At 33.6% G+C, this 18603-nt stretch overlaps 2 protein-coding genes across 2 annotated transcripts; both read right to left on the bottom strand.

Moving 5' to 3' along the window:
- Positions 1-958: 958 nt before the first annotated feature.
- LOC122021705 (pto-interacting protein 1-like) lies at positions 959-3451 on the bottom strand. The gene is made up of 8 exons (XM_042579859.1): positions 3068-3451; positions 2802-2972; positions 2565-2642; positions 2215-2372; positions 2071-2150; positions 1847-1994; positions 1459-1608; positions 959-1372 (listed from the first exon to the last, which is right to left on the bottom strand). The coding sequence occupies exons 1-8, from the start codon at positions 3213-3215 to the stop codon at positions 1136-1138; spliced, it is 1170 nt and encodes a 389-aa protein (XP_042435793.1). The 5' UTR covers positions 3216-3451; the 3' UTR covers positions 959-1135.
- Positions 3452-17470: 14019 nt separating this feature from the next.
- On the bottom strand, positions 17471-18235 carry LOC122019640. The gene is made up of 2 exons (XM_042577094.1): positions 17991-18235; positions 17471-17882 (listed from the first exon to the last, which is right to left on the bottom strand). The coding sequence occupies exons 1-2, from the start codon at positions 18233-18235 to the stop codon at positions 17471-17473; spliced, it is 657 nt and encodes a 218-aa protein (XP_042433028.1).
- Between the last annotated feature and the right edge of the window lie 368 nt (positions 18236-18603).

Here is an 18603-nt window from a genome sequence, read left to right as displayed (position 1 = left end):
GCTGTACTGTCATAATTTGCGTGTTCGATTCAACATTCCACCATGACTGCATACGTTTCGGAAAAAATTTTCTACCAAGAAAATGTATATAATCGGAAAACAAAAAGGCATGTTTGAGTTGCAGGGAGGGTTTATACCTGTTTACCGTGCCAAGCAACTGCTCATATCTCACTCTACCTCTCTTACACGAGTGATGCATTAGGGATTTGTATGATCGCTTAAAGAAAGGTGTTGGGGAGACTCGTCTTTTTCTAGGACGCTTTAGAAAATGTGTGCACACATTGAAATGTATGCACAAACACTATAAAAAGGGATTTCCATCAACAATCCATATGCTCTTTGCTATAACATTCTTACTATTCTCTATTGTGCCGAAAATTGACTTGAGTGTTGGAGGGCCAATGCCAGAAGCCCCTTCCGGGCCTTGCACTAACACCTTGTGTGTTGCAGGACCACATGGAACCTTCACCCCGTCAACTTCCGAGCCATATCCTTAGTTTGTTATTTTCTCCGCTTTTAGACAGGATTAATAATCATAAGAATTTATGAATTTCTACATGATACACCTTAGATTTCTCAGGATAGTAGCAAGAGAGAAAACCGATACCCTCTCTTCTCTTTCTAGGCCTGATGTGCAAGGTTTGTAAATACCTTTCCATTAAGCTTTCTTTTGTTTTTTTAACATTGACTAATATCCCTTCTCCAATTGTTATCATCAAGGTAAAAAATCTTGGGATCAAGTTGCAAAGAGATGCAGCACCTTCATCAATAGCTCTACTTTGTAGGCGTCTCAAATTCTCTTCTTTGCAAAGTCAGCTAAAGCAGGCTTTATTATGTGCATTGAACAACCTTGTTATAAGCTGAATTTTGAGCAAAGATCAACACATCCTGCATTTCATTTAAAAGTTGAATATGAAGAAATAACTTAGACTTGCAAATTTGGACACATTGATAATAATTGAGGGAAACCCATCGAAAATGTTTGCTTGCTCATGTTTCTCTTATTCTCTACTTCATACAATCATGACCCGGTTTTTGGTCGGAAAGTTATCCTGACTCAAAACCAGGCTTTATTATGTACAAGGGATTTCTATTCAGAAGAACACAAACAATGGATGGGTAAGATTGTGAAGAGCTAATAAAAACTGGAACGACTCCATCTACCTCTGAGATATTCTTGCCAGAAACCACGCTTGTCACTGCTGGTCAATGATGCATTGTGATCCACATCGATAGATGCATGCTCTAGTGATCCAATGTTAGAAGTTGGATAGGCCTCGTCATCTGGACAATCTACCAGATCTGACATGGAATCTGCCTGGCTGCATATCCATTTCTCGATGTCGTCTTCTCCTTGTAAAAGACTGCATATCTGTGAATGTGGAAGAACCAAAATGTTGTCATCATTACTCCAAGCTTCAGCCTTCAGAAATCAAGCTTGTTAGCATATTTACTTACCTTGTTGATTGCGGGTCGGAATTGAGCTATTCTTGTTATGCAAAGAGATGCAGCTAAGATCATTCTTCTCATCTGGTCTTTGTCATAGTCGGCGTCAAGTTTGGGATCCACTAGATCCATTAGATTTCCATTCTCAATAACTTGTGTCGCCTATAAACATTTTAAACTTGTTAGGTGTCTCCCTGATAAATGGAGCATGTCCCTCAAGATGTTGCAATTTCTATAGTTGTTTATACTAATTAGTATAGCAATTGAAGCAATGCTTTCACCAGTTACTTCATATTTTAGTTTCTGAAGTTGTGCTCAAGTATTTAACTTTCATCATTTTTGATAGCAGAGTTAACAGGAGTTGCAGAAATTGTGAATCTAAGTTGGGGAAGTTACTCACCCACATCACCAAACTTTTTTGACCTTTAGGACTATTGTCATTGATGGGCATTCTTCCAGTTAACAATTCCAGTAGAACGACGCCAAAAGCATAGACATCAATCTTATTGCTAGCTTTTCCATACATGAAGTACTCAGGTGCAAGGTATCTGAGTAAAATGTGTATTAGTACTTGATCCATGTATCATTTTGATTGATCACAAATTAGGTTGAAAGGAAACTTACCCGAAAGTTCCGACGATGTCATTCTGCGTTAGGTAGTTTGAGGTTTTTGGAACCCAGAAAGCTAAGCCAAAATCAGATAACTGTTGTGACACATTATCAGATTTAGTATTTAAATCTACTTGAGGTTATAATTATGCAAACTACCTGAGGTTCAAATTCGCTGTCAAGAAGAATGTTTGAAGATTTCACATCTCGGTGGATCACTGTTTGAGAACCATGATGAAGATAGTTAAGAGCCTTAGCAATCCCCATTGCTACTTTTGTTCTTGTATCCCAAGGTAATGGCTCTTTGGCATTCTTTCCTATGTTCCATTCGTTGCACATTGAAGAAAGACTTGAATTTAATACAAGGAAAGAAAATCTTGTCAAATATGAAATAACAATGAAATGTATGGTTGCTTTATATGTTGACCTCGAGTGTGAAACGAAATTCATTATAACTGCAGTATGAGTGAACTTTTAAAGAAGATGATGACCTTGGAAGAATGACTTACCATGCAAAATTTCCTCCAAACTTCCATTAACGAAATATTTGTATATAGAAATAAGATTGTTCTTCTCTACGCAAATGCCTAATAATGCTGCAAAAGGTTGGAACCGCCAACCCAGCGGCCCCCTCACCCCGGCCCCACAAGTATGAGAGGGAGTAAATCACGGTGAATACGGGCCCAGCTATGACATGGCGGTCTCAGGTGTTTAGCACTGACAGATATTGATGTTATCGCAAATGCCTAATAATGAGACTACATGTGGGTGATCAAGTTTTGTAACTATATCAACCTCCTGAAGGAAATCTCTTGATGATTTTGTAGACAGCTGAGATAATTTTATAGCAATCTGTCGACCGTTCTGAAGGTTGCCTTTGTATACTTGGCCAGTTCCTCCTTTGCCTATCAAGTTTTCTGTTGAGAATTGAAATCTTCTTTAGGATCGTGAATCTCATGTTAGCTTTTAGAGCACAATTTGTAGAGGGATGTGCACGGTTTAGAAAATGAACCTGGAGCGAACTGATTAGTCGAACTCAGTAGTTCCTCATATTGAAACCATTTGCAGCTCGAGTTATTGTCGTTGAGGGTCGTCCGCAACTCCTTGGAAAGCTGAAACAATGGTTGAGCTGATGAGAAATTCCTATCGGGTAAAGCCATGGCCCATTGGACGACTGATAATCTTCGAGCACCTTCAGCCTTCTTCACAGCTTTGCTTTCTTTCACTGCTTTTCGCAGTAGAGGCCAACCTATCCCAGGCTGTGGCAGCTGTCTAACCAATACTGTGACCGAGGTTTGAGTAGCTGCTCTTGCCCCCTCGCAGACATGATTTTTGGCATTTGAGATTGCCTTCTTTCCATTGTTTTCAAATCCAGAATTGGATCCTTTCAGGGATTCTTTACTGGCCGGTCCTAAGCCCGGATAAAAGAGGAGGGTTGCATTAGGTTGCTAGCCAACGTTAAACTATGACAAATGTTTAATGAATGAATTCATTAAACTATTGTGCTAATGTTAGTTTGTTCCCCGGAAGGAACGTGTTGCAGGGTCCGACTGTAACGTCTTGGCAATGACCGCTACATCTTTAGAACTTGGGTGTTGTGATAAATATGCAAGAGTTCGCGTTACAGGGTCCGACTGTAACGTCTCAGCAAGGACCGCTACATCTCTATGAGAACTTGGGTGTAGTGTTAAATAGGCAAGAGTTCTCACACCATAAGTTAGATAAGAACAAATATGATAAGAAAACTAATAATCTAAGATTTGGAACATGGAACATAGGAATTCTCACTGGTAAATCAATGGAGGTAGTAGATATGATGATTAGGAGAAAAATTAGTATTTTGTGTGTACAAGAGACAAAATGGACAGGTGAGAAGGCAAAGATGATAGAGAACTCGGGTTTTAAGTTATGATATACTGGAAAGAGTAAAGCAAGAAATGGAGTAGGTATTATTGTAGATAGTTTGTTAAAAGATAAAGTTGTAGAAGTAGTTAAAAAAGGAGATAGAATTATATCCCTTAAAATAATAGTGGCAAAATAAACTATGAACATAATTAGCATATATGCACTACAAGTAGGATTAGATGAAGCTACCAAATTAAGATTTTAGGAGGACTTAGATAAAATATTACAAAATATTCCATCAAATGAAATGATTTTAATAGGAGGTGATCTAAATGGACATGTCGGAGTGAAAAATGAGGAATATGAGAGAATACATGGGAGTTATGGATTTGGAACGAAGAATAAGGAAGGGAATAATGTGAAACCAGATTGTGTTGCCACTCTGTTCACTTCAATAGCTTACCTTTATTTTCATAGGAGGTGATCTTTATTTTCATAATCTGTTCAACCAGATTGTGTTGCCACTCTGTTCACTTCAATAGTTGACTTGCGAACTCCAGACAACATTATCTCTATAGCAAATTAAAACACTTCATTGTGTTTACTTGAAGTGTGTGAGAGGCTACTTTGCCTCCTCACACTGTGTGAAAGGTTGTTTTACCCACCAACTTCCTGAGATCAACAGAAGAATAATGTGAAATTTACTTTAAAACTGTCTTTTAGCCTGAGAATGCTAAAGTATCTTAGGAATCTTGTCAAGGAGGTTCCATGGCATGCTTGTGATATGAAGTTGTTGCATGATGTCATAAGCTATGTTCACAGATTACCATCCTTGTTTAAATTGAAGTTTGATTTTCTTGATGCAATATGGACTTTGAAGAGAGCACTCATGGGTGACATCCTTCTTTTTTTTAAAAAAAAATATTAGCTTAACTTTATGTATGCATTGGCATGACATGGGATGACATTTTTTTTTAAAAAAAACCCAACTTTATCATTATGTGAGATTTGAGTTTTTTAAACTAACTTTTTAAATCTGAGATTTCAAATCATCATAGTTATTTAATTATTTAATTGTCAGTATCTAAGGCTCTTTTATCATTATGTGATTGTAAATTTTCTTTGAATTATATTTTCTTATGAATATGATTAACTTTATCTATTTAACTTTTTGTTAATGACCCTTGTTCTCAGTTGTAGTTATAACTCATTTATTCATTGAGTATATCAATTTTTTTATAAAAAAACTACAATTCTTTTGATATTCTTGCAGATTCCCATCAACACCAAGTACTCGTCTGCCATCTACTAGACCCTGGATGCAAAATATCCTACAAGGAATATTAGAAGCTATGCTACACTGCACTTCTTTCAAGTAAATTGTAATGTTCCAACCCCGAAAATCATATACATCTAATGGATCTCGTCGTAACCCAAAAAATCTATTTCCATCATCTGTTGATTTATTCTTATAGACTAGTCTAGTCTTTGATTTTTTACTTTGTTTTCTCTTGCATCGTATGATTATATACGAATATCTACTTTGTAACTGAATTCTATCATTTTTGTATGAATTTAGCTTAGCTGATTAACTATTATTATGTCAAATTTGAATATAGACATATCAATTATCTTCGATTTTTTTAATCATGTTGACAGTAGTACCATCCTTTTAGGAATTATGTAAATAGAAAATAATAGTAGTTTAGGTTGATCATAATTTTGTTTCTATAGCAAGGTCAAATAAAAATAATGATTTTGTAAATATAAAAAGAATGATTTTGTAAATAGGAAATTAAATATGATTTTTTTATTTAAAAAAAATAACGCTTTCAAAATATTACAAAAGTATTGTCTTTATCAAAAATAACAATATTTTTAAAGTGTTACAAAAATATTATCTTTACAAAAAAACGACAATACTTTTAAAGTATTATCTTTGAGTGAACTTTTAATAACAGTATTTTGAAACAAACAAATTTACTGGAGTTTCATTTAGAAACCCAATGGAAGACCAAAGCTAACAATTTCCATGAGGACCAGCATGGCTCGAGCAAACTAGTCCTAAATACGAAACATGAAAAAAAATCGTTTGGGATGGAGTTTTAGGGTACTTCTGGATTCAAATTGATGTCGAGCAGCTCAAAATGTAGATACAGAAACTCGAAAATGACATGAAGGAAATGAGGCATGAGAATGTTTATAAAGGAAGAGAACTGATGTAGATATTAAGAAGACTCACTGAACAACTTGATGATATAAGATCCCATGTTACCAAAGCAGATGCAAATTTTGAGTGTTATCGAGAAGATGATTATTGTGCACTAACCTACCTTCAAGAGGTATGTTCAAAAACTATCGCTACCATTAATGCAACTTCCTAAGAAAAATATTCTTTTAGATTTTGACATTGTGCTCTTATTTGGGAAAATTTACATGCAGCCCTTAATCAGAAACAAAATTTTGCATGCAGTCCCCATTGATAAAAATTTTTATTTTCACTCCCCAGTCAAATATAGTGGATACTAATTTACCTAACTACCCCTGATATTTTTAGGTATAAAAAGTAAAAAATAAGTATATTTATTCTTAAATTTGGTACATTAAACTAGAATTTAATATATTTTCTATAAAAATGAGCATGAGTTTTTTTCCACCTCAATTGGATGTAAAATATACTAGATTTTTTTTTTAAATGATGCTCAATTGGATAAAAAATATACTAGATCTTATTTAAATGATACTGAATTTAGGAAAAATTATAGTAAGTAGGAAAAAAGTCGAACTCAATTTGATAGAAAATATACTAGATTCTAGTTTAAAGTGTTGAATTTAATAGGAATTATACTCATTTTTAGACTCTTTGTACTTAAAAAATATGAGGGGCAATTTTGATATACTCGATTCTAATTTAAAGTGTTAAATTTAAGAGTTATTATACTCATTTTTATATTTTTTATACCTAAAAAATCTGAGGGGCAATTAGAAAGTCGTGCTCAATTTGATTGAAAATATACTCGACTCTAATTTAAAGTGCTGAATTTAATCGAAATTATATCAATTTTTAAACTTTTTGAATCTAAAAAATATGAGGGCAAATTTTGATAGAAAATATACTCGATTCTAATTTAAAATGCTGAATTTGAGAGAAAATATACTTATTTTTAGACTTCTTGTACCTAAAAAAAATCTGAGGGATAATTAGGTAATGATATTTGCATGAAGGAGTTGAAGCAAATAAGTGGAACCAAAGTGTTGTGAACATGAGGATTAACATTGTAATTAAGAATTTTTCTTTCATCTAAATTATTTCATAGAGCAATAATGAAAAATAAGAAAATAATAAAAAAAATCCATAACAAAAAAAATTCATAAAAAAATCCATTTAACCACGAAAAAAATTCATTATAAATCTATAATAAAATTAGTAAATAATCAAAAATCAATAACAAAATTAGATAAATTCATCACAAAATTAATAATAAAATTGTTAAGTTCACGAATTTTCGTTGCTAAATGTATCCGTTGCAATGTTGCCACGAATTCTGCGACGACCGCGAATAATCCTATGTTTAGGGTTGCCGTGTGCGAAGGTAGGCTGGGTGGCAAGGGTTTTGTTGCCGTGTCCGAAGGAAGGCCGGTGCGAAGGGTCTCTCTCCGGTGGTTGAAGATCCGGCGGCTCGGGTGCGAAGGAAGGTTGGGTGCCAAGGGTATTTCTCTTTCTCTCTCTCTCCGGTGGTTGTAGATCCGGCGGCTCGGGTGCGAAGGAAGGTTGGGTGCCAAGGGTATTTCTCTTTCTCTCTCTCTCCGGTGGTTGTAGATCCGGCGGCTCGGGTGCGAAGGAAGGTTGGGTGGCAGATCCAGTGGCCGCCGGATCTGCCCTCTAGCACGCCGGATCTGCCCTCTAGCAGACACCGGAGCGAGAGATCTGGCCTCTAGGTCATAGATCCGGCGGCCCAGCCGCCGGATCTGTAGCCTGCACAGCTCCGGCGTGCTAGAGGGCAGATCCGGCGGTCTACCTTTCGCAGCTTGGTCCAGCCGAGCAGATCCAGCGGCCCAGCCGCCGGATGTGTGGCCTGCGCAGCCCTATGTGGTCGTGCAGATCCGGCGGGCCACTGGATCTGCCGTGTGCAGCCTGGTGCAGCCGGGGAGATCTGGCGGCCTGGTCTTCGTAGCCCTATGGGGTGCGGTCCTTGCCCGTTCCTTTGTGCGATGGGCCGTTACCCTGCACGTTCTGGTGTGCAATGGGCCGCACGTGGCCCTGCACGGCCTGGCCCTGCTATTTTGTTGCGAGTATGCTGATTTTTTTTTTTTTTTGTTTTGATTTTGACAGTTCATTGTTTTTACAGGTTCCTTATGTAGAGGATCCAAATACTCCGGAAGAAACGTTTTTGTAAGTTTTTCAGGTTTTCTTCTATCTATTTATAAATGACTTTCCTTCTTTTCAAGGCAACGACTGGACTCCTCATGCTGATTTGGTGCAGTAGATTTTGATAAAAGTAGGGCTGCAGTCATTAATTAGTGATTAACTTATATAATTGTCATAATTAACTAATTAATTAATTAGTTGAGAAAATTTGGTGTGTACTTACATTGGGGAAAGATAAACCAAGAAAGAGGTGATGTTGCCCGTAATAATAGGGAGCATTTAAAAGAAATCCATGATAAAAGAAATAAAGAAAATATTGAAAACCAAGATTAAGTGGATGATTCGTATTTAATTAATTACCTAGTATTCCAAATAGAATGAGTAAAATACGTCCTATATCAGGGTCCATCTTGATGCTTGCGAGCTATCGAATTAGAAGAGCAATTAAGGGGGAAAATAATGCAAAAAGATTGTCTAAAAGGAAGTAGAAAAGCAAAACTTATGAATTTGTGTTTTCTTGTGTTTCCATCAATGGTCTTTTCCATTGAGTATAGAGGCATTTTGTTATGAGTTATTTGTTAAATTTAAGAATTTTGTTAACTCTTTAACAAACTAAAGTAAAAGAGTGATTTAATTAGGATGCGTTTGGTTTGCTAGATTAATTAATTTATTAAACTGTTAATTACAACAGATTATAAGCCTCAAAGGATTACTTGTATATATATGGCAGTTGGAAAAAAGTTGACTGTGAATTTAGAAAGTGAGTGGATATAATGGATTAAGAAAGTAATTAGAAATATGAAAAAGAAAATGTTCATATAAAGATCTTAAATTGTTTTGTGAAAATTCTTTATGAATTTACTTTGGCTCAAAATTTAGATGACATAATATAAGGGGTTGGTTATCAATAGTATTAACTCTCCCAGAAACATGGGAATTTGTAACTAATCAAATTTTAATTAACGATTGAATGAAGTTATTAGATAATGATGGGTTGTTATTAGATAATGCTCGAACATGGGAATTTTGTTTTATTTTTAATTTTCTACTATATTATTAGTGACTGAGTTTTAAAATTGGTCCCTAATATGATGATGTTATTCACACTAAATTGTATTGATAAAATATTATGAAGCAATCATAATGCTTTCAATGAACCAAAATATCATGATTTTCATAGACATATAACCCCAATATTTTGTTAAGTTTCTAGACAAACTATCAAGGAATAGATATCATCTACATCCTAAACAACTCATGATCTTTAAAAAGTTTTAATACGCTTGGAAATGGATAATCCTAGATTGGTTCATCATCATCTTCAGTAAGCTGTATGTGTCCCAACTATTTTGGATTGGCTATATATTTTGCATGCCTTCATTAAACTCTGTGCGCTGAGAATGTATAAATAATACCTTAAGAATGAAAATAACAACAATTTGATACTTTTTCATATTAAAGCATCACAAACCATTAGTATTTATCAAAATTGTGTTACAGTCAAAACAACAAATATTTTTCCTTGCACTATGCAAGCAAATTGAAAGGAGCATCTCTTGGATTCTTTAGTTAATAATTATATCTTACTCTAAATAAAATTGTATAGTAATACTTCTATCCTAAATATTCTCCTTCCTGGCCCTTATGGCATGGTTCCAACAATGACAATGTGACAATCTCTTAGGCAACTGCTAAGCAAAAAACAACAATAAAAGAATGATAAAGCAGGGGAGTCAACAAGGGTGAGATAAAAAAAATGATAAAGTGCAACTTTAACATGAAAAAAATTTAGACGGATGCATGCAAAATCTATACCCACTAGACTGAACATCTATTTAAATGTTAAAATCAAATAGCAATTTGGTTGCAACATATTGAAATAAATAATTTGCATAAACTATTGATAATAAATGTTGGAAAAAATCATTAAATATTAGAAATAATAATTAATTCAGCATGAAGAGCATTTGAATTGGTTTAATCTTTAATGTTTATTGTTTAGGTGAATTAAAAATTTAAAAAATGATGAAGTATTTGATTTTGCATTTAAATATTTTTGCATGGCATAATTTTTAATGAGATAATTAAGAGCAAATATAGATATGACACCTATATACATATATATCTTAAAAACTTCTAAAGATTTTCATATTTTGAAATTTTAACTAATAGTAGTTTCAGATGCCAACTTCCATCTAACTATTTTAAAATATTATTTTAATATATAGAGTTGTTTACATATCACATGGGTTAAAATCTACTGTGTAAGAACCTGAAAATTTTAATTAAAAATTGCACAATGGTTTGAATTCTAGTTCTAAACTATATATACATCTCACATAATAATAAATATAACACTGCAATATCACATACAAATGCTAACAATTATAACTATCATCGAATGAGCATGGATTGACATGCAATGTCCAACACAAATACAGTTGTGAATGACATCACGTGCACACATTGATCCAATGTGTGGTTAAGGAGAGAAATTGATATAACTACTAATTGCCCTGAAACCATCTACAATTGCTAACAACTATAACTATCATCGAATGAGGATGGTTTGACATGCAATGTCCCACACAAATACAATAGCGAATGACATCACGTGCACACATGTAGCCAATGTGTGGTCAAGGAGAGAAATTGATATAACTACTAATTGTCCTGGAACCATCTCATAGGTTTAAGGTCTTATTGCCATAGTCATTATCTAGAAGTGACTCATCGTTCACAAGTAAAATATTCAATGTTATGTACGTTATGGCCCATGTTCATCATATCCTAATCTGAGAATGAGTTTAACTTTCTATCATAGTAAAAGTGTGCCAACATTAATGATAATAAAAAGACTTAATCATTTCATATGTCAAAAACAATTGGATCATACTGTATTATTGTCTATCAATCCAATGAAATGATATCTACTTATAAAATTGTGCATCTGTGTTTCAGGAATCAGCTTTTATGTAATACATAAAGCATAAGAAAAATTTAAAATCTATCCTAGTAAACTAGAGTGGTCAAATTAACAATGAGCGCCACTTGTAAGAATGAATTTGCATAGAGAATCCACATTCCCCGCCTCACCTAGCCATGTGACAATCCCGCATCGCATAGATGAGATCATGAGAAGTAGAAACTAAATTACTCTAAAGAAGCATTGGTACTCTTAAAACAAAATAAGAAAACTTCTATTGATAAAAATATTATAACATGGAAAAAGAAAAACTTGGATAACTTGACTCTCTTTTAGTTTTTATTTTTCCTTGTTTTAATATTTTTACCAATGCTTCTTTAGTGTAATATAGTTCAATAGTTTCAATAACTAATGCAGGTTGCTAGTTTTTTTTAATCTAATATTTGTTTTGACAATCAATAATTGATCACGATTTGGTTTTGACAATTATTTGTTTTGTTTATTCATTATGATAATAATTAGTTGGTTTATAAAGAAGAGCACCATTGATTGAAATTGCCTTTTCTAACCAGCGAGTACAAACACTTAGTTTGGTCTTTTCTTTTTGAGTTGTTGTGGATATATTTATCTATTAAAAAATGAGAAAGTTTATGGTGGTCTCAAATTTTTACTAATCTTTATGATAAGTCAATTAACACGATGAGGGGAGCTCATTATGTATGCACTGTGGCTATATCTGTTGAATCTTTGATTGCTTGAATTGATCAGATAACCACTTGTTTGCTGTACTCTCTTCTCTTTTCTAGGTTTTTACTGCAAATTGTGCCACTTTTTGTCCTCCTTGATTGTATGGTTTTTATTTTGTGTTGCAAGTGACTAGAAATTGAGTCATGGAAATACATTAATGATAAGACATAACCATCATTATTTTCCACTTATCCAGGATTCAATATTAATTCAATGGAGCCCCCACGGGTTGGCGTAGTTACTCCAATAGGTCTTGATGTCAATGCTCAACGGGTGCAAAATGCCTCGCAGCGTGCTTGACCTCCTCCATGCAAAGGGGTCGCTGTGCTAGGGCAAATGTCCACTGTGATTTTTCCCTTTCCAGAAAGTGTGGGTGCGCCCTGTAGGGGCCCCTAAGGTGGCGGTTACGCCTTTGCTCCAATATTAATTTAATGGAAATTCTCATCTTGCTTATCCATCTTTCTTGAAGAAGTAAAGGCTCTCTGATTCATTTTGTGTAGCTTATTGATACAGACATGCCTGGACAATCATTTTCTAATCTTCCAACCGAATTTTAGTATTGCTATGCTATATAGACTATTGGGTGCATTTATTAATTATGTTATTTACTATTCATCTTTTCCCCTTCTTATCTGTGTATGACATTTGCACTTTGAGTGGACATCCTACATTCTTGTATTGGCCATGTAAAAATTCTAGAAACAGCTTTGTTGGGTACTTGGATCCACACCCATATTGTATATTTGTTGGCAAGTGTTAAATAATAATTTATAAGCATACTCTGCTGATACTCCACTATTAAGGTACACTAAACTTAATTACTTAGGTGTTGAGTTTTTTTTTTTGAGGTCAGAATTAGTGGTTATAGAACTGTAGATATGTACTTTGTAGTTTTACACCATACTCTGATTCAAATTGTACACTTTGCGGTGAACACTTTTTTAGGTTAATGATCTGTATGCCACATTGTAACCTTAACTAATGAAGTAGTTCCTTGTCTTAATCTTATTTCTCTAATAGTGTCAGGCTTTGTTTTTTTTTTAAAAATTTTTGTTCTCATATATCAACCATCAATTGCAGAAAATTGAACCAAATTTCAAATCTACACAAAACCCACCTCTAAAGTTTCATTCAGTCGATAATTACAATATAACTTTTCTTATTTTTTTTCATAACCATTTTGCTATTGTTTAGTGATGATTTTCTTATTTCTCACAAGGACTCTGATAAGATAATATTTGAGCGTTTGCAAAAGGAATTTGATGCTGCATGCTGCTCAAACTGGAGGTATTCTTCTGATGACTTTGCACAATGGTTCAGTGTTTGGTTTCTTACATGTCTGCTTGTTTCAAGTCTTTACAGGTATATGTGATTCTAATATTTGATAAAAAAGATTCATATTCTTATTTTGATAACTGGACTGTGTAAGTTAAGGAGCCTTTGCACTTGCATTCGCCTATTTGAAGCAACTACAAATGTGGTAACGATTGCAATAATATGCAAATATTCTTGCAGTTGCATTAATATCAATTTTCTTGGCATTTACACATAGGATAGATAAATTTCAGTAAAAAGTGTCAATGGTGTTTGCTTTATCTCGGTGTTCAAATATTGAATCTTTTCTATGTGCATCCGTATACTCAGAATCCTTGATTTCCTTTTTGTTCTTCCATGTTAATGCACGTGTTGGATACTTGTACATTAACAAAGAATCACATATGCTTTGAGATTCCATGGATAGACTCGAAGATCTAGAGAATCAATTACATCTTCTTACTGATATATATGTCATCTTTGTTTTTATTCACAAATCTGTACATAATAACTTCCTAACCAGAAAATCTACGCATCTCAACCATATTTTATTGGCAGAGATTTCTTTAGATGAAGAGCAGTGGAATGACTAACTACTACTAACTACAATGTGTGAAAAAGTCTTGATATATTTTTTCATTTATTTTATTTTATTTTTCATCACACTAAAGCATATAGTCATATCTGATTGAAATGGATGACGCCTTTTGTGGAAGTGGTATATTATTTAAACTTGTCACTAGAAGTAGTAATTGGTTATTCAATTTCTATTGTATTACATTATGATTTCATTTTCTTGTATTTGACTTTAGCATATAGTGTCCTAAATTTATAGTTATAATAATAAAATAAAAGAATTAATAATAATAATAATAATAATAATAATAAGATGGTGCAGACCACCTCTCTCCCCTTGTCTGCGCATCTTCATGCTCCTCATCAACAGAGAAGGAGAGAGAGAGGTTGTGAGAGATAATAATAAAATAATAAAATTAATAATAATAATATAATAGAATTAATAATAATAATAATAAGTAAATGATGATAATAATAATAAGTTAATAAAGGCAGGTCGTATTCTCTTTCTTATTTTCGTTGACATTCTCTTTCCTCGTGAAGACAGAAGGGGATATAAACATCCAACTTCTCTCGCAATTATTATTTCATTTAATTTTCTATTCATATTCTTAATGAGAGAAAATGTCTGAGATAATAATAATATTATTATTATTATAAATAATAATAATAAAATAATAAAATAGTAATAAAATTAATAATTTAATAATAATAAGGTCTATCATCCTCTTTATTTCTGACATATATTCTCGTTCCTAGGTAGAGAGAGAAGGGAAGAGAATATAATAAAATAATAAAACTAATAAAAATAATATAATAAATAATTTTAATAATAATAATAATAATAACGTTTAAGATGAGTCAGACCACCTCTCTCTCTTGGCCCGTATCTTCTTTCTCTCTCCTCGGTAAGAGGGAAGGAGAGAGAGTTGAAAGAGATAATAATAAAAAAAATATATTTATTAATAAATAAAAAATGGAAAAAATATTTTTCCGCTCACACACACATTTACTATCTACAAGTCTTTTCCAATTGAACAACTTTTCAATACAAAGGAGGAGGACTCAGATCGCGATGTGATGGCCACTCCGGTCAAACGGCATCTCCAATAGAGCTTTTGAGAGTTTAGCTCCTTCGGTTTCTCGTTACTGACGTGTCAATGGAAATTAAAGAGCTGGGTTTGAAATTTCGAACCTAGTTTTTAATCTCTCTCTTTTTTAAAAAAAAAAATTTATAGGGCAAAAAAAAAAAACCCCAGAAAAAACTCCATTCAGGCAGTGGCACTTAGGTAGGAATACAATGTCCAATAAATCCTCAATCCTTTAATTAGTAATAAAAAAAGGCACACACATAACAACTTTGGATTAAATTCGAACCTCACCAATAAGAATTATATATATATATATATAATATAATATAAAGTAAAGAATTTTGTATTGTCATTATATTATTAACGTTAAAAATTTAGTGTCGATTTATCCAATATTAAATTTAGCAATGAATCTATTAAATAAAAAACTTAACCCGGTAACAAAAATATAAAAATAAATCTCAAAGTGGTCCCTGCGGATAACACGATACTGTTTTCCATCCAAAACCCTGGCTTTTGCCCTTTGCCTTGTTCCTCAAGAAAAGGCTTCGTCGTTGTCGCTGATATAAATTTAGGCCGATCCGGGAAATCTTGCTTTTTGTTTGTTCCTTGTTCTCTTCGCAGGCTCATCATCATCATCATCTGCGTTGGACCATCTTTTAGGTGCATTTCTGCTCTCCATCTACTTTCGAGATTTGTAAGTCGTTCCTTCCTTAATTTTAAGCAATAATACTCTACTTTATAAGATGACAGAACAAAGTTGTGTGTGTGTCTGTGTTTTTAATTTCTTTGAGCTCCATTGATCGACACCACACTTTATAAGATTTTCTGCACTTAATTTTACACACACCATCATCAAATGCAATCATAAATCCTTTTTACCTTGTCCTCTCTCAGGACGATGCGAATAATTAAAATATGAGGTGTTATCATATAAATTCTTGAAATCAAAATTTCACGTATCAAATATGTTTGGGATCAAAACTTGACATATTCAATCATACCTCCCTTCATGTCTTTCATCTGTATTAATATTAATCTAGAAACATATTAATAGAAATACTGGAGGAAACGAATTACCTTTTAGCCACATAAATCCTATTTTAACTTCTTCGTGCTAAGCCAACTATAGACAAAGTTATCTATATGCACATCACTTGATTTTTCGACACCTGACTTGGTTTTCCCATACGCTTGTTGCTATGTCAGTGGAGGAATTTTATTCTAAAAAAAGTATTTAGTTGTAATTTTTGAAAGTTGTTGGACTTTTTCGCAAAAGCGCGTCTAAAAGGCAGCAACCCTCTTCCACGACGTGTTCGGCTGTTTTCTTCGTCTTTCTCTTATTCAACCCAACCCAAACCCTAAAATCTTTCAAAATATTACCTTTTCTCACCTTCAAATCATTCGTCGTCGCCGCCCTTCCACCTCTTCATATCGTGATTTCCAGCGCCGTCGCCGTCGCGCCACCGAGGCTACACGGTAGTGCACGCGCTTAGAACCTTCGATTTAGGTGGAGTTTTCTTGCTTTATCCTGTTGATTTACCTTCATGCATGATTAAATAGAAAATGATTTAGATTACTCAATTAGTTTGCTTGATCCCTTTTATTCGAACTTAATTTCTACTTAAATACCTATTTAAGTTTTCTTATTTGCTTCCCTTATCAGTATAACATAATGTTCCAGTATTCAATTTTATTATTCAGATGATTTTTTATTTCATTACGTATGCTTTGTAAAACTACAATCAGAGCTGAGTTATGTTGATTGCATCCATCTTTTTTTAGATTTATACATTTTATCCATTCTTTTTTCTCTTTTATTCTAAGCAGTAGAGAAGATGAAATCTTATCAAGTTGATAAAACTATTTGATCAATAATTTCCTTTTGATTGTTGTAAAACAGTAATATTATACCCTATCAAAATTTATTGATGAAACTTACAAGGGATAACTTGAATTATTATGAGAAAAAAATTAAGTGAACCTATATCATAAATAATTTCATCAATATAATTCCTATAACTGAAAAATTCGAGAGGGCTTGGCCCAATGCTTGTAAAAAGCATGCAACTTCTCAAGTAAATTAATAAAGAACAAGTATAACCTTTATTTCATGGAATTTCGGTTCTAGAGATATGAGATTATTTATGCTAAACTGTGTTGTTAGAGGCGTGAGGCGCACCGAGACGCAAAGGGCTCCTAGAGCCCGAGGCGCGAGGTGCGCTCGTGGCGCGAGGTGCCCCCGAGGTGTGTGCCTCTTGAACATGAGGTTACTTACTAAACTACTGACACACTCATATAATATGTCAAATATCATAACTATTAATATTCCACACACACAAATATCAAATCACTAGCCATAAAACACAGAATATGACAAGCAAAACAACACCATGATACAATTAATAAAAGTTTCAAACTTTTAAGTTTTAACTTTCTAATCTAAACTAACAAAGTTCATCAAAACAAGAGTAATAAGTCAAATTAATCATCAAGTTCAAGATCATCCTCATTATTTTATTCTTCTTCTTCTCTATCTTCATCTTCTTAAAATTCAATTTCTTCTTCGTCTTCATCTCTAAGTCTTAGAGATGAGTGTCTCATAGAGGAAGATGTATTTCCCTTCTCGACTTGTGTAGGCCTAGCATGTGAACTAGAGGTCATGGATGCAATGTTTTTTCCTCTAGTACAATATGCTGGCTCTTCATCTCCACTAGCCTTAGCAACGACATCGCATGTCAAGTCATCACCTTCAAAAACCAACTCATCTTCTTCATTATCACTTTCTCCATCCATTTTATCCATTAACCATTCATTACTATCATTAATATCTGTCAAATAGATGAGGTCAATCTTATCACGTGCATCATACCGAAGTTTTAAGGCACGATTGTATTTCTCAAATACCAAATCATTTAAAGACTGCTGAGCTAGCCTATTCCTTTTTTTTGCTGTGAATCTACAAAATGTCAAAAATCACAATATGTATAATAAAATAGCAAAGAATATTTTCTACTTATAAAAGTAACATACTAATAGTATTATACATTTATATTTATTACATAACTGCTCAAATACACTCCAATTGCGCTCACAGCCGGAAGCACTATAAGTGAGGCTAAGCACTTTAATAGTAAATTTTTGTAATTCTGGGGTATTTGCTTTGTAGCATTCCCACCATTCTGTTGGAGATAATGCTCTTCTATGTCTAATTGTCACATTCCTCTCAAATAGTCCTTTTGCATTTCGATATATAGAGAGCTGAGTAGTGATTTTATCTTGCTCAATAGCGCTTGAAACCAATCTCTCCATAGTTTCAAACAAACCATTCACCGCTTCTCCATAGATATTTGAATCTGTGTATGATTAAAGATATTCTGGATTCAAATAATGTCCTGCAGCAAGCAGAGGCCGATGAAGTTGACATTTCCATCTTTTATCAATGATCTCAAACACTTCTTTGTATTTCTCTTCTTTCTCTTTAAAGACCTTCATAAATGTTTCTTTTGTCCTATCCATAGCCTCATAAATATAACCCATTGTAGGTTTTCTTTCACCATCAACTAGTCTCAGAACACGGACTAAAGGGCCATATATCTTTAAAATATGTACAACACTGCTCCAAAATCTAAATGTTATGATGATTTTAGTTACCTTCTTCCCCGCCGCTTCTTTTGCCC

Source organism: Zingiber officinale, chromosome 9A (genome assembly GCF_018446385.1).
Source record: "Zingiber officinale cultivar Zhangliang chromosome 9A, Zo_v1.1, whole genome shotgun sequence".
NCBI lineage: Eukaryota > Viridiplantae > Streptophyta > Magnoliopsida > Zingiberales > Zingiberaceae > Zingiber > Zingiber officinale.
The sequence above is the reverse complement of the archived record's forward strand: the minus strand, read 5'-3'. Positions and strand labels throughout refer to the sequence as shown.

Bases quoted from the DNA above. Each gene is read 5' to 3' on its own strand.
- LOC122019640 (XM_042577094.1), bottom strand. From the start codon at position 18,235: ATGGAGAGATTGGTTTCAAGCGCTATTGAGCAAGATAAAATCACTACT. The intron at 17,883-17,990 runs GTTATGTAATAA...GACATTTTGTAG, and splicing joins AATTGGAGTGTATTTGAGCA to ATTCACAGCAAAAAAAAGGA.
- LOC122021705 (XM_042579859.1), bottom strand. From the start codon at position 3,215: ATGGCTTTACCCGATAGGAATTTCTCATCAGCTCAACCATTGTTTCAG. The intron at 2,151-2,214 runs GTAGTTTGCATA...GTGTCACAACAG, and splicing joins ACAGCGAATTTGAACCTCAG to TTATCTGATTTTGGCTTAGC. The intron at 1,995-2,070 runs GTAAGTTTCCTT...CATTTTACTCAG, and splicing joins GACATCGTCGGAACTTTCGG to ATACCTTGCACCTGAGTACT.